At 38.7% G+C, this 26,468-nt stretch overlaps 1 protein-coding gene across 8 annotated transcripts in view; it reads left to right on the top strand.

Annotated features, from left to right (window-relative positions):
- RYR2 (ryanodine receptor 2) overlaps positions 1-26,468 on the top strand; it is a 772,754-nt gene that overhangs the window by 504,554 nt on the left and 241,732 nt on the right. For all 8 annotated transcript variants that reach the window (NM_001082757.1, XM_089311247.1, XM_089311246.1 and 5 more), the window contains 3 exon segments: positions 1,324-1,471; positions 18,457-18,665; positions 22,612-22,786. In NM_001082757.1, coding sequence (NP_001076226.1) covers positions 1,324-1,471; positions 18,457-18,665; positions 22,612-22,786 — 532 coding nt within the window.

Below are 26,468 nucleotides of genomic sequence, written 5' to 3'. Positions count from 1 at the left end.
CCCTTGAGAGCCAGATTTTGCTTGAGTTTCATCTTCCATGCCCTTTGGGCACAGAATCCTGGGGAGCTCCTTTAAAACAAGCAGATACTCAGGGCACCATCTCTACAGAGTAGGATTCATGATAGTCTTCATAATTTGCATATTGGAAAAATTTGAGGGCAGCTATTATGTTGAAAGGGAGGGACCAGTGGGTAATATGTCTGGAAGCAGTATTAGCAATGCGAGCTCTGTGTTTACACTGTGTGTTTATTTTGTGATGACTTTGGATGGTGGTATCTGGATAAGCAACCCAGATGATTTTGACTTTAGATGCCAGTAGGTGTTCATGTACTCAAGAATTGATGCTCAGTGGAAATGTGCTGGGGGGTGGGGGAGGTAGTTGTCTTCCAGAACAACTACTATTCAACCTCATCGCTTTTGCTTTTTCTTGAGAGAATGTGGGTATATCCACCCTTGGTGGAATGAGAAGGCCATGCCACAGCAAACCACCCTCTCCCATAATATACTTTGATGTTGAGGTGTATGAAGGATGAATTATGCTTCTTGAATTACGGAAACTTTGGAAACACTGCAAGACAATGTCAGTGATGAATAGGGAGTAGTTAATTTCCTAAGTGGTGGGACCCTAAAGACTTGTCATAGTTTTGCCTCTCTACAGTCCCCTAAGGGGTAACTTTGCTACTTCCTCTAGAAGTAAAGATCAGTTTGCCAAGACAGCAAGTCAGCCGGTCCTTTGTCTTTGTCAACAAGATTTTAGCACCATTTAGAATTGGAGCCTGTTTTATAATAGACCGATTAAGCATTTTGTAGTCATTTCAGTATTCATGGTATCCCTTGGGTTCACTGATTGAGGAAGTCAACAGAGTGTGTATTTTCCAAGCTATTTGAGGGACAAGTAATGACCATCCACTGGGTTTTCTCTGAAGAAGGGAAAACAGCTTTGTGCGTTCTGTTGACTCAGAATCACTGAGGGGTGACCAGTACTAATTTGGCAAAGACTTGTCAGTGAACTCTACTAGGAAAGTACATGTTCTCTCAGCTCATTGCCTTGTGACCATGGCAGGTGGAAGACAGATATCATTAAAGCTAGTTTTTGTCTCCTCCACTTTTCCTTTTCATACTGTAAACTGATGCACTTCTTCATTTGATTGCATTTTTATATTGATAGTGTTTTGGTAACTTCTCCTGTAGCCTGAGAAGACAAACAGAAAATGGAAGGGACAGCTTTCACCCTCAGAAACTTTAAATGGTAAAATATTTGGTAGCTGCCTTGTTTTCAAAAGCTGCTAACTCTGGTGACTCCTCACCTTTGTTCTCCTGTAGGACGTAAAGAACAGAAGAAACCCTCGCCTTGTTCCTTACACTCTTCTAGATGACCGAACCAAGAAATCAAACAAGGACAGCCTCCGCGAGGCGGTGCGCACACTGCTGGGCTATGGTTACAACCTGGAAGCTCCAGATCAAGATCATGGTATTTGGTTTTACTTTGTTCCCCTCTGGTTGCAAAATCATCTAACAGTTCTTTAAAGCCAGATAAATGAATAAAAGGGGAATCCAAGGCAGAGTCCTCTAATTTAAGTGTATAATTTAGGCCAGTAGCTTAGAGTGTGTGCTGTCACTCTATGACGAGCGTCTGAAAGATTAGATGCCTCTCTTGATAGGATGACCCAGTGCTGCAGTGATTTTGCAGGGGAGCAGAAGAGGTTTAGCTTCCAGGAAGGTCTGGGGTGAACAGTCACCTTGCTTCTGCTGCTGTTGGCCTCCTCCTCCACCCCACCAGTCCTCCTCCTGAAGAACTGATTTGAGTTGAATATTGAATACAAGATTAAACCTGTACTGGGAGCTAGGATTTTCCAAAACCTCACTTTCATTATACTCATACATATAGGCAATATGTATTGAATTCATGTGATATTTTGATTTCAGAAAAACATATTAGAATAAGCACTCAACAGATGTTTTAAAGGTTTTATAAAGAATGCATTTCTCTTAAATAATAACTTTTAGGAATATTATTTAAATTGACTCTAATCTTTTACTCCTGCAGTCCATAGTTTCAAATTGACAAAAATGAAATGAGGACTGTGTGTTTCATTGTAATTCCTATATATATTTTTGAGATAAGGTAAAAAAAAATCTGTCCAAATATCCTCTAAGAGTAATGTCTCCAATGTGATATTTGTGCCTAAGAAAAATTGCAAATATCTAAGTAGTAGCAACAGTTAATATTTATATTAAATCTTATTAAGTGTCTGTCATGTGTAAAGAATGTTTTATAACCTTTATTATTTAATCCTCATAGTAACTCTAAGAGGATGCTTGTATTAAGGAAATGGAGTCAGGGACTTCTGTCTTCCCACTTACTCAGTGGTAGACACAGGATTCTAATCCCACCGACAGGTTTTAGACTTAAGTTTTTTTTATGTATTTGAAACACATAAAGAGAGAAAGAGACATACATAAGGAATTCCCATCCACTGGTTTACCACCAAATGCTTATAACAGCCAAGGTACATCTGGGCCCAGGCCTGGAGCTAAAAACTCAGTGTGGGTGTCCAACATGGGTGATAGGAAATTAGTACCCTAAGCCATCATCTCTGTCTCCCAGGGTCTGCACTGGTGGAAAACTGCAGTCAGAGGCCAGGATTTGAATCAGATACTCTGATACGGAAGGGGTATGTTAAGTGTTAGGCTAAATACTCACAACCATTTGTCTTTTGAGTTGAGTAAGTATGTATTTAGCATCTTGAAAGACCCTCATATTTGCCATAAATAAAAGTAGTTATCAACTCTGTAGTATTTTTAATCATAATATAACATCTTGTTTATCTTGAGGTTAGCCTTGCCTTATCATAAACAGGAGGCTGCTAGATGTGCAAAATATCACCGGGATCCTTGGTACAGAGTAGAGAGTACACAAAACCACTGGGAAGGAAGTGAACAATAAAGGGCTTTCAATCTAGGAAGTGACAATCAGGAAGACTTTTACAACTGTCTGATGTAAAAAAAAGCCCTCAGAGCTAGTTGATTCTTTTAAAAACATAATTTTAGATTGATATAATTTATATACAATAAATACACAAATGTTAAGTGTTCAGTGTGGTTAATTTTGGCAGTTGTATACACACAAAAACCCCCACCACATCTAACAACGTGTCTAACATTTTCTTCATTCCAGAAAGTTTTCTTGCATCCCCAACAAAGTAAACACTTTTTAAATTCTGTCATCAGAGATTAATTTTGCCTCTTCTTGTACTTTGTATAAATGTAATCATTGCTATACATATATATGTATTTATTTGTATATGCCTGCATTTTTGCAATATGTTTTCATGATCACACATATTTTTATGTGTATCAAAATTTTATTGCTTGTGGTATTCCTTTTTAATAGCATACAACATTTGGTTTATCCATTCTCTGATTGATGAACATTTGGATTGTTTCTCTTTTTTGGCTATTGTTAATCTGGCTGCTATGAACATTCATATGCAAGTCTTTGTATAAACTTATGATTTCATTTTTTTAGAATAATTACCCAGGAATATAACAGCTGGGCCATATTTGGTATTTCTTTTTTCTATTGAATTATATTTGTTCAATATATTCTGAGTATAAGAACTGAGTCAGATATTACAAACTAAGTTGCCTTTTTATTTTCTTAATGACATCATTCAAGGAGCAAACTTTTTAATTTTGAAGTCTGCATATTATTTTTTATACTTCTGTTTTTTGACATAAGAAATATTTACCTATGCAAAAATATGAATTCTCTTATGAATTCTATCTTTTTAGCATTTGCATTTAAGTCTATGATCAAGTTTCTGCTAATTTTGTGTCTGATGTATTGTTAAAGTCAAAGCCATTCTTTTTTAGACAGTTGGCTATCCAGCTGTCCCACCAACATTTGTTGGAATAATTACCATTTCCAAATTAAATTACCATGTTGTCTGTGTTGAAATCTATTGGCCATATATGAGTGAATTTATTTTTGGATATTTATTCTTTTCCATTCCTCTTCATGTCTGTCGTTAAGTTGATTTTTCATTATGTTTTTATTGCTTTATAATAATCTTGAAATCAGATACACCTCAATCTTTTGTTTTATGAAGGTTTCTTTGCTTTTCTTTTGCCTTTGCATCTCTCCCTCTGTTTTAGAATCACCTTGTCCATTTGATTTTGATATTACAGCTGAATTTATGGATTAGTTTGTAGGAGAATGGACATTGGCATGCTGTTTACTAATTCATGGCCATTAAACATCTTTCCATTTATTTTAGTTTATTTAGTTGATCTCACTGTGTTGCAGTTTTCAAAGTAGATATCTTATACATTGTCAGATTTATCTGATGTTTTCTGATACAAGTATAAATGAAATTAGTTTTAATTTCATTCTGTTTTCTGGTAGTTCATTGTGAATATGTTGCACAGTTGATAACTATGTCTTAATCTTACTGCCTCTGACTTTACTAAATATTTCTATCAGTTCTGATGAATTTTCATAAATTCCATAGAGCATTGTATATGCATAATCATGAAGTCTACAGAAAATAACAATTTCAATTTCTCTTTTACTACCATCATGACTGTTTTGCTTCCTGATGTACTAAACTGTTAATGAGTTTAGAACAATGTTGATTGGACAAGTTAGAGAGGTTATCCTGCCTTATTCCCAATGTTAGAAGGACAAATTTTACTTCTTACTTGTTAAGTTTTTTCCCAAAAATATCTTTGCTTTATTTCCACTGCCAGGAACCTTCATTTCTTCCATAGATTATTTCCATGGCATATTTCCCTTGGTCCTATTTTGCAAAACGCAGCTATTAGTATTCTCTTTTCTATAGTACATCTGCTTTTCTGAATCCTCTGTTCAGGATTCTTTTTACCCAGAAAACTTTTATTTAAGGTATACAGACCTCTTGCATTCCATAAATACAACTTTAGGAACATAGTGATTCTTCCCACCCTACCCGCCCTCCCACCTGAACTCCTACCCTTCTTCCTCCTCCCTCTCCTATTCCCTTTCTTATTTTCAATTGACTTTATATACATAGGATTAACTCCATACTAAGTAAAGAGTTCAACAAATAGTATGAAAAATTAAACTGTTCCTCAACCGTTGAGACAAGTGCTGTTGAAAGTCATGGCATCTGAAAGTGTCGATTTTACTTCCATAGATTACATTTTAGGTGCTATATTAATTACCACAGGTCAGGGAGAACATATAGTATCTGTCCTTTTGGGACTGGCTTATTTCACTAAGTATGCTGTTTTTCAGTTTCATCCATTTTGTTGCAAGTGACAGGATTTCATTTTTTTAACCATGGTATAATATACCATGGTGTATATATCCCAAATTTCTTTAACCAGTCTTCAGGTGATGGACAGTTGTGTTGATTCCATATCTTAGCTATTGTGAATTGAGCTGCAATAAACATGGGGGTAGAGATAACTCTCGTATGCTGATTTCACTTGCTGTGGATAAATTCCCAAAGTGGAATGGCTGGGTCATATAAATCTATATTCAGATTTCTGAGTTATCTCCATACTGTCTTCCACAGTGGCTGTACCAGTTTACATTCCCACCAGCAGTGGATTAGGGTACCTCTTTCCCCACATCCTCTCCAAGATTTCTTTGTTGATTTCTGTATGAGGGCCATTCTAACAGGGCTGGGGTGAAACCTTGTTGTGGTTTTGATTTGCATTCCCCTGATGGCTAGTGATTCTGAACATTTTTTCACATGTCTATTAAATATATTTTGAAAAAACCTGTTTAAGTACTTTGCCTGTTTCTGAATTGGATTGTTTTGTTGTTGTTGAGTTTTTTGATCTCTTTATATGTTCTGGTTATTAATCACTTATAGGTTGAATAGCTTGCAAATATTTTCTCCCATTCTGTTAATTGCCTCTTTTTTAAAAGATTTTTTTATTTATTAGAAAGTTAGAGTTACACAGAGAGAAGAGAGGCAGAGAGAGAGAGGTCTTCCTTCCACTGGTTCATTCCCCAGTTGGCTGCAACCGCTGGAGCTGTGCCAATCCAAAGCCAGGAGCTTCTCCCATGTCTCCCATTCAGGTACAGGGGCCCAAGGGCTTGGGCCATCTACTATTGCCTTCCCAGGCTGTAGCAGAGGGCTGGATTGGAAGTAGAACAGCCAGGACTCGAACTGGCACCCATATGGGATGTCAGCACTGCAGGCAGCAGCTTTACCACTATGCTACAGGGCCGGCCCCTGGCTGCCTCTTCACTTTCCTGAGTATTTCTTTTCCAGTGCAGAAGCTTCTCAGTTTGATGTAATCCTATTTATCAATTTTGGCTTTGATTGAATCTGCCTCTGAAGTCTTTTCCAAGACGTCTTTTCCTATGCCAATGTCTTGTAGGGTTTCCCCAATGTTTTCTAATAATTTGATGGTATCAGGTCATAGACTTAGATCTTTAATCCATTTTGAGCAGATTTATGTGTAAGGTATGTGGTAGGAGTCTTGCTTCATACTTCTGCACATGGAGATCCAGTTTCCCCAGCACCATTTGTTGAAGAGACTGTACTTGCTCCAGGGATTGATTTTAGCTCTTTTGTCAAAGATAAGTTGACTGTAGAAGAATGGATTGATTTCTGGAGTTTCTAATCTGTTCCATCGGTCTATCCATTTGTTTCTGTGCCAGTATCAGGCTATTTAGATTATAAGTGCCCCATTGTATGTCTTGAAATCAGGTATTGAGATGCCTCCAGCTTTGTTTTTGCTGTATAAGATCCCTTTAGCTATTCAGGGTCTTCTGTGTTTCCATATGAATTTCAGCATAATTTTTTGTGTATCTGAGAATATCCTTGTCATTTTGAGTGATATTGCATTGAATCTGTAAGTTGATTTTGGTAACATGGACATTTTGATGATATTGAGTCTTCCCGTTCATGAACATAAAAGATTTTTCCCTTTTTTGTGTGTCTTCTTCTATTTCTTTCTTTAATGTTTTGTAATTCTCATCATAGAAATCTTTGATGTCCATTGATAAATTTATTCCAAGGTTTTTAATTTTTTTTGCAGCTATTGTGAATGGCATTGATCTTAGAAGCTCTTTCTCAGCCATGGTATTATCTGTGTATAAAATGGCTGTTGATTTTTTGCATATTGGTTATATATATCCTGCCACATTACCAAACTCTTTTATTAGTTCTATTAGCCTCTTAGAGGAGTCTTTTGGATCCTTTATATATAGAATAATGCCACTTGCAAATAGGGAGATTTTGATTTCCTCTTTCCTGATTTGAATCCCTTTGATTTCTTTTTCTTGCCTAATGGCTTTGGCTAAACTTCCAGGACTATATTGAGTAGCAATTGTGAGAGTGGGCATCCTTGTCTGGCTCTGGATCTCAGTGGGAATGCTTCCAGCTCTACCCCATTCAATAGGATGCTGGCTGTGGGTTTGTCATAAGTTGCCTTAATTGTGTTATGTTCCTTCTAAATCCAATTTTCTTAGAGTTTTCATCATGAAAGGGTGTTGTATTTTGTCAAATGCTTTCTCTGCATCTATTGAGATAATCATTTGTGTTTTGTTTTTCAATTTGTTAATGTAGTGTATCACATTGATTGATTTGTGAATGTTGAACTATCCCTGCATACCAGGGATAAATCCCATAGCCAAGTGTGTGAATGAGCTTTCTGATGTATTGTTGGATTCAATTGGCTGTTATTTTGTTGAGGATTTTGCATCTATGTTCATCAGGGAAATTGGTCTGTAGTTTTCTTTCTCTGTTGTATCTTTCAGGTAAAGGAATTAAGGTGATGCTCGCTTCAAAGAAGGAGTTTGGGAGGATTCCCTCCCTTTCGGTTGTTTTGAATAGCTTGAGAAGAATTGGAGTTAGTTCTTCCTTAAATGTCAGGTAGAATTCAGCAGTGAAGCCATCTGGTCCTGGGCTTTTCTGTTTTGGAAAGGGCTTTATTACTTACTCAGTTTCCATCTTGGTTATTTCTCTTTTTCTGTGTCTTTGTGGCTCAATTTAGACAGGTTTTATGTGTCCAAAAATCTATCCATTTCTTCTAGGTTTCCCTATTTTTTGGTATACAGCTCTTTTAGTAATTTCTGATGATTCTTTTTATTTCTTTGGTAACTGTTTTACATTTCCCTTTATATCTCTGATTTTATTGATTTGATCTTCTCCCTCTTTTTTTTTTTTTTTTTTTTTTTGGTTAGTTGGGCCAGTGGTATGTCAATATCATTTATTTTTTTTCAAAAATTCAACTCTTTATTTTGCTGATCTTTTTATCTTTTTGGTTTCAATTTTGTTTATTTTTTCTCTGATTTTAATTATTTCTTTCCTCCTACTAATTTTGGATTTAGTTTGCTGTTATTTTTCTAGGTCCTTGAGATGCTTGGATAGCTCATTTATTTTGTGCCCTTCCAATTTCTTCATGTAGGTACTACTTGCTATAAACTTTCCTCAAAACACTGCTTTTGCTGTATTGCATGTTTTGTTATGTTGTATTGTTGTCTTCATTCATTCCCTTAAGTTTTTTGATTTGTTTTTTGATTTTTCTATGACCCACTATCCATTTAGGAGCATGTTGTTAAGTCTCCATGCGTTTTCATATGTTCTTGATATTCTTGAGTTGCTGGTTTCTAGCATCATTCCATTGCGGTCCGAGAAGTTGCATGCATAATTTTGATTTTTTTTTTTTTTTGATTTCCTGAGACTTGCTTTATGGCCTAGAATGTGTTCTACCCTAGAGGAAGTTCCAAGCACTGGTGAGAAGAATGTATATTCTACAGCTCTAAGATGAAAAGTTCTGTAGATATCCATTAGGTCCATTTGGTCGATGGTACCGATTAACTATGTTGTTTCCTTGGTGACTTTCTGTGTGATTCATCTGTCCATTGCTGAAAGTGGGGTATTGAAGTCCCCCATTACTACTGAATGAGAGTCTATGTCTCCCTTTAGATCCATTAGCATTTCTTTTAAATAGCCAGGTAGCCTATAATTAGGTACATATAAATTTATTATAGTCACATCTTTCTGTTGAATTGATTCCTTAATCATTAGATAGTGCCCCTCTTTGTCTCTTTTAACTGATTTTGTGTTAAATCTATTTTGTTTGATATTAGGATGGCTACACCAGCTCTCTTGGTTTGTGTAAGCATGTAATAACTTTTTCCATTCTTTCATTTTCAGTCTGTGTGTGTCTTTATAGGTAAGATGTGTTTCTTGTAGGCAGCAAATAGACGGGTTTTGTTTTTTAATCCATTCAGTCATTCATTATCTTTTAACTGGAGAGTTGAGGCCATTTCATTCAAAGTGACTATTGATAAGTAACAACTTGGCCCTGCCATTTTTAATAAATATTGCCATTGTTTATGTTAGATATCCTTTGTACTTTTACTGCTAGATTTTCTGCCTTCACCTTCTTTCAATGACCATGTTTCTGTGTTTCTATGTATATCACATTGTTAATCATCATTTGTAAGGCTGTATTAGTGATGACAAATTCTTTCAATTTTGGGCCGGTGCCATGGCTCACTAGGCTAATCCTCTGCCTTGCGGCGCTGGCATACCGGGTTCTAGTCCGGGTTGGGGTACCGGATTCTGTCCCGGTTGCCCCTCTTCCAGGCCAGCTCTCTGCTGTGGCCAGGGAGTGCAGTGGAGGATGGCCTGAGTGCTTGGGCCCTGCACCTCATGGGAGACCAGGAGAAGCACCTGGCTCCTGCCATTGGATCAGCTCGGTGTGCCGGCCACAGTGCGCCGGCCGCAGCAGCCATTGGAGGGTGAACCAACGGCAAAGGAAGACCTTTCTCCCTGTCTCTCTCACTCTCCACTCTGCCTGTCAAAAAATGAAAATAAAATAAAAAAATAGACTGTCATGTGAATCCTTGAATTAAAAAAAAATTCTTTCAATTTCTGTTTGTTATAGAAGGTCTTTATTTCACCTTCATCATACATGACAGCTTTGCCGGGTACAGTATTCTGACTTGATAGTTTTTTTCTCTTAAAACATGGAATATATCACTCCATTTTCTCCTAGTCTAAAGGGTTTCTGATGAGAAATCAGCTGTGAGTCTAATTGGAGATCCTCTGAAAGTAATCTGGCATTTTTCTCTCGCACATTTTAGAATCTTTTCTGTATGTTTTACTGTGGAGAGTTTGATTACAATGTGTCATGGTGAAGATCTTTTCTGGTCATGCCTACTAGGAATTCTATGTGCTTCCTGTAGTTAGACGCCCCTTTCTTTCTCCAAATTAAGGAAGTTTTTTGTAATTATTTCACTAAAAATGCCTCCTAATCCGTTGTCTTTCCACACTTCGGAACTCCTAAGATGACCCATATGTTGGATTTCTTTATAGTATCTCATAAGTCTCCAATACTGTTTTTAAGTTTTCTAATTTCTTCTCCTTTTTTTCGTTCTGAATGTAAAATTTCCAGAAATTTGTCTTCTAACTCAGATATTCCTTCCTTCTTCTGCCTCACTGAGACTGTTGTTAAGGCTTTCCACTTCATTTTTTATTTGATCCATTGGATTCTTCATTTCCAATATTTCATTTTGATTTCTCTTTATGATCTCAATTTCATGGGAAGCGTTTTCATGCATGTTCTGTACAGATTTCTTTAATTATTGGATTTGATTCTGATTACATCTAAGTAATCCTATGATCAAATTTTTTGAATTCTGTTTCTGGCATCTCTTCAATGTCTTCATCTTCACATTAGTATTTCCTTCACCACATTGCTGATCATGGATGATTATGAGTGAGCAATCATGATTATGAGTTACTATGTCTTATACTTCTATTTCTTTAGGAAAGCATAAAGCTATCAGTGATTCTGGGATCCTACAGGTTTTCATTGTGTTAAGATACCCTGGTTTCACAGCTATACAAGCCTTCTTTTAATTGATATATGAAATGCAGTTTTTAATGAACAACCATGTATATATAAGGCATTCAAATATTTATTAAAATATCTTATGATATATTACTTTATAGTGTTTCTGCATAATTCATATTATTTTATTCAACAACCCTTTTAGATAAATGAGGGATATAGTAGAGAGTTCTTGTGAATCCCTTTCACTTTATAATTCTGTAACATTTGTTTTGTAAAGATGATGATCAATATTTTTCCTGTTGAAAAAAGTTAGAATGAAAATAACAAAAGTTTGAGAAAAGAAAACATTCAGTAGTTTTATAGTCTGACACATTAACTGAAGTAGGCAAGCATACAGGTTAAAACTGATTAGGTTTCTGAGCTGGAAGACCATGCCTTCACCACGCCCCTGTGTGACCTCACGCCCTACCTGATACCTTTGCCATGCCCCTGTGTGACCTCATGTTCCTACCTGGCCACACCTGAGCAGATTAAAAGCCTGGGATAGGGTGTGTCTGGGCCTTTTCCTCCATTTCCCTCACCTTGGCCTCTTGCCAGCAGGGAGCTGGCTGCAGCCCTGCGCCCCCAGGGCATGTGGCCTTCAGGCCAACACACCCTATGCTTCTTGGCCTAGATGCTCTTGCACTTGCACGTGGCTGATTCCTGGTACTTGGTGTGAACCCAGATCTACCTCTCTCCTTTAGACAGGGCCCTCACTTTCCTATGATCTCTCTCACTAAATAAAATCTTAAAATGTACCATGCTGCCTCATTTATTTATGCCAGTACTTAGAATTCTTCTTTAAATATTAGGCAAGAACCCACTCAGGCTTATTAATATTGGGGATTTATTAATAAGCATATAGTGATATCATATGCTACCCCAAATTCTGGTAACATATGTGCACCCCAGATGGGACTTCTGGGGACCTCCAAGTTTTCATTCTTTTCCAAATGAATATTATTATTTTAGATATCTAGAGTCTTAATAAATATATAATCATCTATTCTTCCTTCCTCATTCCCACTTTGCTTCATTTCAAACATATTGGTAGTTATTTATTTTACATTTACAAAGAATTCTCAGTATTTTTTCCTGATATGCATAGAAAAGGGAAAGTGCTTCTAAGGTCATTCTCACTCATTTCTAAAGTTATTGATGACAGCATGATAACTAAAGAGAAAATAGGAAGAAAAACTATCACTCAAAGGATTAAACATGGCTTCAATTTAAACATAAATCTTCAGGGACCTGCACTGTGGCTCAGTGGGTTAATCCTCTGCCTGCAGTGCAGGCATCCCATATGCAAAGGTTTGGAGACATAAGAACATAATGCCAGTGATCATTTCAGAGGGCTTTGCATAGAGTGGAATTTGAGAAATGTCAGGAGACAACGAAGAGGAGTCAGGAACTGAAACTCTTTTTATTTTTTAAACCAAAAGTCGACCATGTTCTTCTGTCCAACAGGTCTCTAAGTGCCTTGTCTTCATTATGATTGAGGGGATATTGGTTGTCCATGTACCTTGGAGCTAGCAAGATGGGATAGATGAAACAAGTTACTACAACACTAGATTTTGTGTTCTTACCAACATTTAGCCATTTTTGTTGAATAAATACTAACTAGATGGTTTCTAGCTTTTGTGGATTTTTAGAGCTCTGAAAAAAAATTCTTTGTACCATTTTTGCCAGTTTTCATTGATTTTATGTAGAAGATTTCTAGAGATTCTTTCTCTACCATTCTTGAAGACAGCACTCAGCCATGAAGATTAGAAATGGTTGTTTTGTGGGATGGAACAGGGAAAAAAGACTGCAACGGGATAAATAGATTACAGAGAAACATTCATAGTCCAATTGAGGTTGGAGGCTTTGAGTTAGTGTTGCCAGTAGGTTGTATGCATATTCCAGCCTGTTCAACAGAACATGTATAGATGTTGAGAATAAAGGTACTGAGATTGGATAGCAATTGTGATTAGCAGAGCAAGCTGGGAAATGGTTAAAAGGGCAAGAAACTATGGGAAATCTGTATATGCAAGAAAGGGAAGAAAGAGAATTTAATGAATTTAAAGAATGAATGTGTTAGTATAAGGAAATGAAAAATGGGAGGAAAATGAGGATCAGACTATAGCCTAGTCTCTGACTTTTAAACATGTAGAGATAGAGCCATTGACATTTGGCAAAGTTTATTCTTACTGAAGTTATGGGAGAAATGAACTATGATGCAAGCATTTTGTAGAACACAAAAGAAACTGAGTTCATGTTTCTTGTTTCCCACTATATCCTTGAATCCAACTGCATGCCTACATTACAGTAGGGATTAAATTGATCTTTATAAAATACATCATAAAGGTTACTTTTCTAAGGAGAAGAATCTATAAAGGGAGAAAATGGCTTTTGAGTTGCATGTTGAAGGGACCACAATTTCGGGTAGAGATTAGTGCAAGGTGTCCAGCGCGTAACAAATCTTCCCAGGTAGACGAATCAATTAATTCACAAGCTTTTATTGGGATTCTGCTCCCAGGCGAGGTTCCCAGGACCCAACAGAGCGGGGAGCCAGGAAAGTCACGCGTCAGAGGTTGGGAGGGCTCCTTTTATAGATACAGGGCATGAGGGTTAAAGGTTGAGGCAGGGCTGATCCTCATTGGTTGACCTTTAGGCACCCATGGGGACTTTGACAAGGACTTTTCGTCCCCGGAAGTACAGGTAGGGACTTTCCATTCCCGGAAGTATAGGCCTTCCCTCCTTGCGGATCCCAAAGCCACCAATTAGTGTCAGAAGGGACATTCCCACTGCAGTGAAAGTATATATGTTGTGGTTGTGTATACAGAAACTTGAGGAGTGGTTGACAGGCTAGTCAGAGTATGAGGTGCAAACAGGGAGAAAATAGTAATGGATGAAGGTAGAAGGATTGAGACAAAATATGACTACCTTGAAAAACGAGCTAAGAAATGTGGTTAAATCTGTGTAGTGTCAGCCCCATGAAGTTTTAAAGCAAGACTTTGATGTGTCATAACAGTTCACAATAGCGATATAAGTGTGGTAACAGTATAAAGGAACAGATTGGAAGGGGAGGGTGCTTGGAGATAGACCAACTGGGTGGCTTTAGAAAAATTGTGATTCTCTGAACAAGGATGATGGAAATGGAAATTCCAGGGTAGATGTGAGAAATTTTGTAACAGAAAGCAAAATAAGTCTGGTCATCATTAAGATGAGATTAAAAATGTTAATTGGCTATAGTGTTGTTGCTGACATTTAAAGAGTTATATATATAAACTTGAATAATTAAACAGGTTTATGATTTATTTCCCATTTGTCACCCAGTGCTTACATACTCCAGGTTAAAAATGAACTGGTTATTTGAGTTGTAAAATATTTGGAGTGTTTTTAGCAATATTTTAAAACATTTTAAAAAATGAAATTATTCTGATTGTTTTCCACATTTCATTGAGGTTCACATTTTGAAGTATTATATAAATACATAAAGGATTCTGGATAGATGTAAAATTTCAGAGACTAGCCAATTTCCTCTGTGGTATATTATAATTTATGATTTTAATCCATAATCAGTACTTGACTGCCCTCTAGTGGTATATGTCTTGAAAATGTATAGTTTGGAGAATGATGCACCTGCTGTTACTTTAGGCTTTATTTGATCATTCTTTGGTTATTTACCCTTTCTGCCAGGTCTGTTAGTGTTGGAAGCAAACAGCATTCTATTAGACCTCCCTTAATCTAGAGGTGGTTTCTTAAAAGTATACTTCTATGTTAAGTACCAATAGCCTTGATATTGTTCATTAGGAATGTATCTTTTAGCCGTTCATTTTTAAATGCCAATTACTATATTCATTTAAAAATATAAAAATCATTGCTGTAATACAATTAGAGAAATTAGAATTGCTTACCAAACACATAAGACTATAGCGTGTGCGAAGTTGAGTAAAATGGACTAATTTCATGTGAGGGAGAGATTTCTTTGCTTTGACAGGGGTGCTGTTTGCCTGAGCTCCTGTATGCAGGGCTTGGGAGAATCTGTGCTTCTCGGTTCAGCTCAGCACATGCTTGTGGGGCCACTTTGTACCCAGGGGCTTGATGCCACAAGCTATGCAAAGCATATTTGTTTCAGATTCCTTTGTTTTTTTTTTTTAATCCCTATGAATCCAGATTTTTATTTTGTGTTAATATTTATCTAGAAGCATAATGCTGAACTGTTACTCTTAAAGCATGTTTACTGGATACCCTAAATTAAGGAATTTTAAGGAATATGGAATAGGAACTACACAGGCATTTGGAGATTGATCCATGGAAGTTAAAAAATAAAAAAGAAAATATGTCACTGTGAAGTCCCTTGCATGATGGTGCCTGTGAGTAGCATGTTCATTTCAAGTTCAGGTTGAGTAACATCAAGAAGTATAAGAATAGTACAGCAGATTAGAATTGGGAAAACAATTCCACATCACTATTCCTGCACATTTTTTTTTTTTTTTTGACAGGCAGAGTGGACAGTGAGAGAGACAGGGAGAAAGGTCTTCCTTTTACCGTTGGTTCACCCTCCAATGGCCGCTGCGGCCAGTGCACCGTGCTGATCCGATGGCAGGAGCCAGGTGCTTCTCCTGGTCTCCCATGGGGTGCAGGGCCCAAGCACTTGGGCCATCCTCCACTGCACTCCCAGGCCACAGCAGAGAACTGGTCTGGAAGAGGGGCAACTGGGACAGAATCCGGCACCGGGACCGGGACTATAACCTGGTGTGCCGGTGCTGCAGGCGGAGGATTAGCCTATTGAGCCACCACGGCGCGGGCACCTCACTTTTTGCATATAGTCCTCCCTATTTTTTTTTAAAGATTTACTTAATACTTTGAAGGGCAGAGTCACAGGAAAAAAGGAGAGACAGAGAGGGAGAGAGAGGGAAAAAAAAAAGGTCATCCATCCACTGGTTCACCTCCTCACTGACTACAATGGCCATGACTGGGCCAGGAGGAAGCCAAAAGCCAGGAGCTTCTTCCGGGCCTCCCCTTGGGTGCAGGAGCCCAAGTGCTTGGGCCGTTGTCTGCTGCTTTCCCAGATGCATTAGCAGGGAGCTGATTGAAGTGGAGCAGGCAGGACTCAAACTGGCACCCATACGAGATGCTGGCATTGCAAGCATCAGCTTAATTCCCTATGCCACAATGCTGGTCCCCAGAAGACCCCTAATTTCATTACCTATATTAATGGAGGGAATTAATGGCATGTTTTAGTACCAAGAGAAATTTGTAGTAGAGTTTTGAAGAAAATTTATTATATTCTTACACCAAGTTTACCTTCCAAAATATTTGATCTAATATTAAAGTTTGTTTGCATTCCTTGAGTATGATGCGTATATGTGAAGTCTGATGCCTTGAAAATCTAACAGAGGAAAATGAACATGGGTTTTTTTCAATAATTTTCTAAAAACTATTGAAAATTTTCAGAAAATTCAAAGCTGAATCTATTAATGCATACAATGTAATATAAAATTTCATTTGCAAATGTCAGCATAATTAAAGAGTAGTAACATAAGAATATTTTTCTTTCCTAAAAGTGTTCTCCAAACTTTGAATAGTCCATAGTTCATCTTTGAATCTCTTTGATTACTTTCGGGAAGGTTACAACCATCTTGTAAGGAAGTGATCAATTAATAACTCTCTTGAGGAAATACTAACTTTAAATGAAAAATTTGACTTGTATTTTTTAGTCCTGTAGCACTGAGAACTAGTTTCTTAATAAGAGCAAATGCCTTTAAATATCATAAAGTCTGGTGGTATTTTTTTCTCAAAAAGTAGTTTGATGTTCTATCTTTAAAAACACATTTCGTTTAGTAATAGAAACAAGAATGCTTTATACCATAGAGATGTGTGCCTGTTTTCTGCAGACTTAACCTAGCTTTTGAAGGGTGTCAGAGGTCCAGGTCAGCAGGGTGTTCTGTTACTGCTGCCACCATTTTCAAAAAGTAGTTATGATGATTTTATTGGCTAAACCACCATGGGTGCTGCCTCATGCTATAGGCCTTATTCCAGTCACAGCTGTATTGCATTCAAATCTTTAATTGTTGCATAGAGTGATCTTGCTATTTATGATATGTCTTGATAACTTTTATGATTTACCTAGATTATTTTTGTGGTTCTAATATGGTTCTGCCACATCAAAGATTAAACTGTTATTAAACTGGAATTACTTGTAAGGGCTTTACCAACGCTTAAAGGAGAAGCAAAGAACTAATGTTAACTCAGTGCCAGCTTCTGGAACAGAAGGGGAACAAAAGCAATTGCAGCATTACGTGGCTGCTGAGTCCTGCCACTGACTGGTAGTGTGATGTTAGTAAGACCACTGAAGCTTCCTCCTCAGTCTGGAGTGGATCTTAGCTGTGGTGGGACAGCATCACAGGAGAGCCTGTTCCTGTCCCCTAGCTTCCGAAAGGCTCTCCTCATGGTCATTCTGGCTCTGGGTTTCTCCAGCTGAGATTTTTGCTCTTTAGTGCTCAGTCTCAGTTGGACCTACATCTCATTTCCTACCTTTTTTTTAACCCCTTGGCACCACATTGGTTTTGATGTTGAACTCTGGCCCTTTTGTTCCCCCTGCATATTCTAATTCTCAAAAAACACAACATTTCTATTGTTGGTTACCATTCTCTGCTGTAGAGCTTTACTCACACACACACACACACACCACCACCACCACTAAGACATACAGGCTCTATAGCTGCTACTCCTGCCTTCCCTCCTAGCCACAAATGTCTACTCATTTCTTATGCAGAACAGTTGAGATCTGTTTGATCTCCTTTCCATCTGTGCCTGCAAGCTCATCTGGTCTTCCATTACCAAATCAAGTAAAGTAGTTTGTTTGTTTGTTTCTTTCTTTCTTTCTTTCTTTTTTTTTTTTTTTTTTAAGAATCACAGCTCCCTCCTGAGAAGGGAATAACAGAGGAATCTCCACCTCCACTGGCAGCATTACTGATGTTTAATTTCCAGGTTCTCCAGTAGAGGCTCTGGAGCTTTCCACCTTGTCAAGTGATTCTGTCAAGAGATACAAAAGACACTTAGTAACATGTAAAACAAGATTAGCTTGGAAGGTATCATCATCACTAGTACAGTTTTAATTTCTAAAGTTAGATGATATCCTCTTGCTATGGTTTGAATATGATTTGGCTCCCAAACTCATGCAGGATTTTAAACTCCAAAGTCATGTTAAAGGTACTGAGAAAGGAGAAACCTTATCCATTTATGTTGTCTAAGAGGTGGACCCAACAGGAAGTCCTTGGGTCAGTGGGAGTATGCTATTGGAAGGTAGTTCTCACAAAAGGGCTGTTAGAAAGCATGCGCTTTGACCCAGCCTGTCTCTCTCCTCCAGCTAGACAGATGATCCTTTCTTTCATGCATTCCACCATCCAACATCCACCACTCTCAACTGAGGCCAAACCAATGGGGCTGTCTAATCTTGAATCCAAACCTCTAAAACTGTGAACTAAAGAGATCTTTTCCTTTTATAAGTTACATGGCTCTGGAATTTTATTATAGTAGCCAACAAGAGACTAATACACCTCCCTTCTTTTCTGATTCCTCATCCAATGACCACGAGAATCTCTTTAAAATCCACAGCTGCCAGAGCCGAAGTGTGCAGTGGCACAGGGGAACGGTTCCGGATCTTCCGTGCTGAGAAGACCTATGCAGTGAAGGCAGGACGGTGGTACTTTGAATTTGAGGCTGTCACTTCTGGAGACATGAGGGTTGGCTGGAGCAGGCCAGGTTGTCAGCCGGATCAGGAGCTTGGCTCGGATGAACGTGCCTTTGCTTTTGATGGCTTCAAGGTGAGTAGACTTAGTTGGGCACTAGATTTTGTATGTTCCTGTGTACCAGGTGCCTGTGTGTTCCCACACTGCATCACTGGTTTCCTCTTGCTGTCCCTTTTGGTGCAGTAATAACAACAGTATTTGAAACAGCACAAACTTGGAAAAATAGTTCATAGGAAAATTGTTGTTCTTGAAATCCCAAAACAATTTTCCTTACCCCATGAGTACTGTGAAGTTCACCAAATAATGCATTGCTACTCTGTGGTGATCAAAATGACCCATCCTGTCTATTCAAAGTGTTAAAGATATACCTAAAAGGAAAAATGCATATACTTAAGTAGAGAAGTTCCATATAAGGAATTTATTTTTTTTAAGATTTATTTATCTATTTTAAAGTCAGAGTTCCACAGAAAGAGGAGAGGCAGAGAGAGAGAGAGAGAGAGGGCTTCCATCCGATGGTTCACTCCCCAGTTGACCGCAATGGCCAGATCTATGCCGATCCAAAGTCAGGAGCCAGGAGTTTCTTCCGGTCTCCCATGCCAGTGCAGGGGCCCAAAGACTTGGGCCATCTTCTACTACTTTCCCAGGCCATAGCAGAGAGCTGGATTGGAAGTGGAGCAGCCAGGTCTCGAACCGGCCCATATGGGATGCCGGCACTTCAGGCCAGGGCGTTAACCTGCTATGCCACAGCACAGGCCCCAAGGAATTTATTCTTAAACAGAAGTTAATGATATGTGTAAAATTTTAATAGAATAATACTTAAGGGTAGGTTGTTTATAATCATAATTGCAGTTTTCAAGAATTTTTTTAATATGCCTTTTTGTTAAAAATTTATTTGATTTATTTGAAAGAATTTATAGATAGGTAAAGAGGAGAGGTCTTCATCTGCTGGTTCACTCCCCAAATGGCCACAATGGCTGGAGCTGAGCCGATCCTGACGCCAAGAGCCGAGAGCTTCTTCTGGGTGTCCCATTGGGGTTCCAGTGCTCCAGGCTGCATCTTTAACCTGCTGAACCACAGCACAGGTCCCATTTATCAACAAGGTTAATGTCTGTTTCTTTTTCTTTTTTTTTTTTTCTTTTTTTTTTTTTTGACAGGCAGAGTGGACAGTGAGAGAGAAAGACAGAGACAAAGGTCTTCCTTTGCAATTGGTTCACCCTCCAATGGCCGCCGCGGCCGGCGCACTGCAGCCGGCGCACCGCGCTGATCCGATGGCAGGAGCCAGGAGCCAGGTGCTTTTCCTGGTCTCCCATGGGGTGCAGGGCCCAAGCACCTGGGCCATCCTCCACTGCACTCCCTAGCCACAGCAGAGAGCTGGCCTGGAAGAGGGGCAACCGGGACAGAATCCGGCGCCCTGACCGGGACTAGAACCCCGTGTGCCGGCGCCGCTAGGCGGAGAATTAGCCTAGTGAGCCGCTGCGCCGGCCTATGTCTGTTTCTTAAAGTTGATAGAAGATCTGGTCCTTATTTTGTTATTTATATATTATTCAAATGTTTAAAAATGTTTAGAATAAAATACAATTAAAATCTATGATCCAAGCCAGAATTGGGCAATTATAGTCACTTTTGTATAGATATTTTATTTTTTGATCTTTTCACTTCTGACTTTTTATTCTGATTTATATTCCTTTTCATTTGAGAGTAAAAGCTATTATTAAATTGAAAAACAAAAACTAGAATAATTTTCATAAAGATATTTAACAATTGGTTATTTCAGATGTGTGATGTATTGTGTGGAAAATCATTTCTAGGCTAAAAATTTAGATAATTGATGCATCTTGTCCTGAAACATCAAATTTCCTAATTCCTGTTTTAAATTTCAGATGGAAAATTTTAAATTCTTTTTTTGGAGGTCAAAGTTGGTAAATTTAATATAAACTTAAAAAAAAAAAAGAAACAACAGGTGAAAGGTGGTAAAGGGGTAGGTTTGGCCTAGAGGTTTAGATGCAGGTTGGGAAACTGTATTATATAAGAAGTGTCTCCATTTGAGCTCCAACTCTGCTTCCAGTTCTGGTTTCCTGCCAGTGCACATCCTGGGAGGCAGCAAATAGCTGGGTCCTTGCTACCCATGTGGGAGACCTGGATTGGGTTCCCAATACATACTTTCAGTCTGGATCAAGTCTGGTAATTGTAGATATCTGAGTAATAAACCAGTGGATGAGAACATGCTGTCTCTCTCTCCCTGTGTCTCTCAAATTAATTAGTTGTTTTTAAAATGTAGCTTTAGCTTTGCTCTTCCTGAGAATCAACTGTAAGGAGCCAGAGCAGGTGCTACCCTTAAGAAGTTAAAATCAGGGCCTGCACTGTGCCATAGTAGGTTAAGCCGCCTCTTATAGCACCAGCATCCCATATGGGCACTGATTCCTGTCCCAGCTGCTTATCTTCCAATCCAGCTCTCTGCTATGGCCTAGGAAAGCAGTGGAAGATGGCCCAGGTACTTGGATCCCTGCACTTGTATGGGAAACCTGGAAGAAGCTCCTGGTTTCATAACGGTCTAGTTCTGGCCCTTAAAGCCATTTGGGGAGTGAACCAGGAGATGGAACACCTTTCTCTCCCTCTGTCTGTATTTCTACTTCTCAAATAAATAAAATCTTAGAAAAAAAATAAAGCCGTTAAAATCCCTGTTAGCCCAATCAGATCAGAAGGAAGAAAGGATCTTCAGTTTAGGTACAGGGATAGGGTTGGTGGTAAGTGCGTTCTGGGTTTTGATGCCTTTTGATAACTAATTTAATTAATTCCTTAAAAAGTACAATATGTTCTTTGAGAGGAATTCTGTAATCATTTTGCCTCAGTGACTATATAAAATTACATATGAATTCACCATGAAAGTGATGTTTAACCATAATGTTAAAAGATTTCCTTGAGAAAATAATTGCCATACTACTTTTGTGCTTAAATATTACTGGAGTAGGGGCCAGCATTGTGGTATAACCAGTAAAGGCACTGCCTGCAATGCTGGCATCCTGTACAGGCTCTAGTTCCTGTCCTGGCTGCTCTACTTCCTATCCAGCTTCCTACTAATGGCCTGGGAAAAGCAGCAGTAATGGTCCAAGTGTTTGGGCCCCTGCCACCCACGTGGGAGACCTGGATGAAGCTCCTGGCTCTTGGCTTTGGCCTGGCCCAGCCCTGGCCATTGCAGCCATCTGAGGAGTGAACCAGCAGATGGAAAATCTCTTTCTCCACATCTCTTTCTCTGTCTCTTTCTTTCCTTCTCTCAATTTATAACTCTTCCAAATACATAAATAAGTAAATATATCTTTAAAAAATTTGTGGAATATACTATAGGCCCAAAAATCACATTTCTGAAAATTATGTTTCAAGTATATTTATGAGATTTCACTGATATATGTATATAAAAAGTTTCTATCTATATCTGATTTTGGCTTGTTATTTCAACAGATTTCTTAAGAATATTTTTAGGTTTGATGAAGCTTTTTTGGTTTTAGTATATAACTGCAATGCTTTTAGATTTCTGTTTTGTTAAAGGTATCAGTGACATTGGTTCCAAGGTAAGGAGTTTTATTTTGAAATAAATGAAAATTAGATTGTCATTTTAAGTGATAAATTCCAACTCCTAATTCTTTTCAGTTCTTGGAATGGAGAAAAATGACCCATATCCTGGGAAGCAATCATTATAGTGGAAAAAAATAAATTCTAAAGAGACATAGTTTTTCTTCTAATACGAAGTATGTGTGGGTTCAAATTTTTAATACTTGCCTCTCAAAATCATGACATAGCATCATTTGAGTTTGTCAAGTCTATAGTCTGTGATGTTAATATAAGAGGTTTAGAATTCTCAGCCATCTGTATAGCTCATTGAACACATCTGCAGACTGTAATGCTGTAAGAGTTCCTTCTACCATTGCCTTGATAGAAGACACGGATGAGGAGTCAGACCAGGAAGGAGAGGGGCGGTGCTATTTGCCTGAGTTACATTGTGACAAGAGACTTCTCTCCTCCACAGGCCCAGCGGTGGCACCAGGGCAACGAGCACTATGGGCGCTCTTGGCAAGCAGGTGATGTTGTAGGGTGTATGGTTGACATGAATGAACACACCATGATGTTCACACTAAATGGAGAAATCCTTCTTGATGATTCTGGTTCTGAATTGGCTTTCAAGGACTTTGATGTTGGCGATGGTAAGTGTCCTGCCTTTTGTGTTGTCATGACATTTGCAACACAATGAAGCGACTTGTTTTCTCCCTTCCTAAAACCAGCCATCTTTGAGGGTGAGAGAGCAGATGGGTTGCAGCTGTAAAAGGCAGGGGCGCCTTGTGGCTGATTTGATCAGATGCCCTGGAAATTACTGTAGCAGAAATGCTAGCTAGACCACTTAGCTAAGATTTTGATAAGATGGAAATGGCTTTAATGAGGTGAACAAGAAAAGACATAGCAGGCAAAAGGATAGTTTTCCACAATCATTCAATTTTCTTTTAGAACTTCCTTGATTAATTGGCTGCTTCCAGCCTCTTTCTGACATTTATTTCATGAAAATGGAATGAGAATCTACTGTGAGTGAGACTCTCTGCTAGATACTGAGATAGTGAAAGTGAATAAAAACATTCCTGTTTTTGAGGAAATTATGGTTTGCCAGAGGAAGTCTACTGGCATGCTTTCTGCTCAGGGGATCAGTTCTGAAGAAGTGCAGGTGCTTCTGTGGAAGCACACTATAAGGAGCAAGCATTTCCAACTTAGGGCTCTGAGGGGACTTTTGAGCAGGGTTGCAAAGGAAAGGCAGAGGGTGTGGTGAAGGCAGGAGAAGGTGTTTGTTCTTCAGAACTGTACTTCAGTATGGAGGCCATTGGGCACATGGGATTATTGAACTTTAAATTAATTTAAATTAAATAATGGTAAAAACTGAGTTCCTTACTCATACTAGCTACATTATAAGTACATGAGGACTGGTAGAGATAACATTTCTATCATTGAACTTGGTTTTATATCTTTGTCAAACCAATGCTCAAGAACGATATACTATTATACTTCTAGTGATCTATGTTTATTTTAAAATATACTTTATATTAATCAAATCATCTTTTCATTTGATTATTATATAGAGCCTTTGCCTATGTTTCTGTTGAAATAGGGTCATTTTACTTACTGAATATTTTATTAGGTGGAGCATTAAGTATTTGATTATGATGTAAATTAAAAATATGTTGTCCCCAAAATTAGAAAAGGAAGGAAGGAAGAAAGAGAAACAGAGGGGAAGGAAAGAGGAAGAAAAGTATCATTATATTTTTTTTTGACAGGCAGAGTCAGACAGTGAGAGAGAGAGAGACAGAGAGAATGGTCTTCCTTTTCCATTAGTTCACCCCCGAAATGGCCGCCACGGCCAGCGCACTGTGCTGATCCAAAGCCAGGAGCCAGGCGCTTCCTCCTGGTCTCCCATTCAGGTGCAGGGCCCAAGCACTTGGGCCATCCTCCACTGCCTTCCCGGGCCACAGCAGAGAGCAGAACTGGAAGAGGAGCAATCGGGACAGAACCAGCACCCCAACTGGGACTAGAACCCAGAGTGCCGGCACCACAGGTGGAGGATTAGCCTGGTGAGCCTTGGTGCCGGCTGTATCATTATATTTTTAGAATTGTATCTGAAAACATTGAATCTGTTCTCTTTTTATTCATATCATATTAACATGGGAATTGTGTTGTAGCAATTATTATACCTTTGCTATGACCCTGAGAATCTAATGTATTAATGAATTCCTAACATAAAGTATAAAATGGTATCCTGTCCAATATAGTTATTTCTCAAAGATATTTAAAAAAAGGAAAGGAAATCACAAACCTTGTTAAAAAATTGAAGCAGTCATCCTGTTAACCTGTTAAATCTAGGTGAAGATCACCTTGCAGGCTCATTCTTGGTGAGGAAAGAGCTGTTCCACAAAACTACAGGCAGAACATTTGAAGACTTTTTTTTTTCTTTTTTGACAGGCAGAGTGGACAGTGAGAGAGAGAGAGAGACAGAGAAAGGTCTTCCTTTGCCGTTGGTTCACCCTCCAATGGCTGCTGCGGCCGGCGCACTGCGCTGATCTGAAGGCAGGAGCCAGGTGCTTCTCCTGGTCTCCCATGCAGGTGCAGGGCCCAAGCACTTGGGCCATCCTCCACTGCTCTCCCTGGCCACAGTAGAGAGCTGGCCTGGAAGAGGGGCAACCGGGACAGAATCCGGCGCCTGGACCGGGACTAGAACCTGGTGTGCGGGTGCTGCAGGCGGAGGATTAGCCTATTGAGCCACGGCACTGGCCTCGAAGACATTTCACATATCTTCCCCAAATAGAGACTGTGCTATCCTTCAGTGACCACAGCTTTATCATAAAGTCCTATGCTAACTGAACAAAGAAGAAATTGCTGAGAAACATTGGCCTTTGATATTAGAGCAAGACCCCTTCATTATCTCAATATTTTCCATAAGATTAGGACTAATCCAAAAGATTATGATTTATGTGGTCAAGATTATGAGCATTATTGAGGTACTCACTGATATGCTTTAGAGATTCTCAATTCTACTTGACTTTTTTATTTTTAATCTCCGTAGGGAAAGCAAAATTTTCACTGAAACTTCATTTTTAGAAGATCCATCTGAGGGAGGGAGAGAGGAAAGTATTATCATATTCTTCCAATCAGATTTATGAAATACATGAAATTTGTCCTCTTTATATTAATATTTTTTAAAATGTAAGAAATAAGTGTAAAAAATTAAATGAGAGGCCGGCACTGTGGCATACCGGATAAGGCTGCCGTCTGCAGTACCGGCATCCCATATGGGCGCCAGTTTGAGTCCTGGCTGCTCCACTTCTGATATAGCTCTCTATTACGGCCTGGGAAAGCAGTGGAAGATAGCCCAAGTCCTTGGTCCCCTGTACCCACGTGGGAGACCCAGAATAGGCTCCTGGCTCCTGGCCTCAGACCAGCCCAGTGCAGACCATTGCTGCCATTTGGGGAATGACCCAGCAGGTGGAAGACTCCCCCACCACCTCTCCTCTCTCTAACTTTCTTTCTGACTTTCAAATTAAATAAATAAATCTTTTAAAAAAATAAATGAAAAAGGAAGATCTTCTCTCATCCTGAAGTTTTGATGAAGTGTTGGGGTGAACACGTTCTCTCTCAGCATCATCCTCTATTCCCCATCTTTTATCTGTCCCAGACTTCTGCGAAGGGAAGAATCCTGCAGTGAGTTGTTTAAGCTGCTCCTTGTTATGAGGAGAAATAAGGTTTAACTTGGTGAGATTTGGGTTGGGTTATATCTGTTTGCTCCAGGACTAAGAATTGGATATCAGCCTAGAGAAAAGAAGCTAGGAAGCCCAGCCAGTGGTTTTTAAAGAAAAAGAAATGGAAATCTTACAGTTCATAGAGGATCCAGCCCTGAATACCAAAAAGCAAGCAAACAAATGAAAAGTCAGGATGAGTCTCAAATACCAGTTTATAAAAAATGGTACATTTTCTTTGCCTGTGCTCTCTTCTCTGCTCCATGAAGTTAATTTATTTCTTAAAGCACATTCATGTGACAGATTTCCACAGGTCAAGAAGGTATTATTAATTTCAGTAGGAAATCATACCATTCATGAACCTCCAAATTAAACCTCATTTATAATGATGCTATACTCCACTAAAATTCTGTCAATACATAGTTAACATGGTTTCTCTAATTTAAAAACATTCCCTTTTTGGATAGGTCTTCACTTTGTTTACCTGCTCTATTAAAGCTCTTTCATAACTGTCACATACTATAAATTCCAGGCTTCCTCCCAAAGATGCTATTAGATTATTTATATAACTTAATTCTAGTATAAGAAAAGCATAGGAAAACCACTAAAAGTAGAG

This window comes from Oryctolagus cuniculus, chromosome 13, assembly GCF_051225735.1.
Source record: "Oryctolagus cuniculus isolate XC-2025 breed Fujian yellow rabbit chromosome 13, ASM5122573v1, whole genome shotgun sequence".
Taxonomy (NCBI): Eukaryota; Metazoa; Chordata; class Mammalia; order Lagomorpha; family Leporidae; genus Oryctolagus; species Oryctolagus cuniculus.
This window is presented reverse-complemented; position numbering and strand designations above follow the sequence as displayed.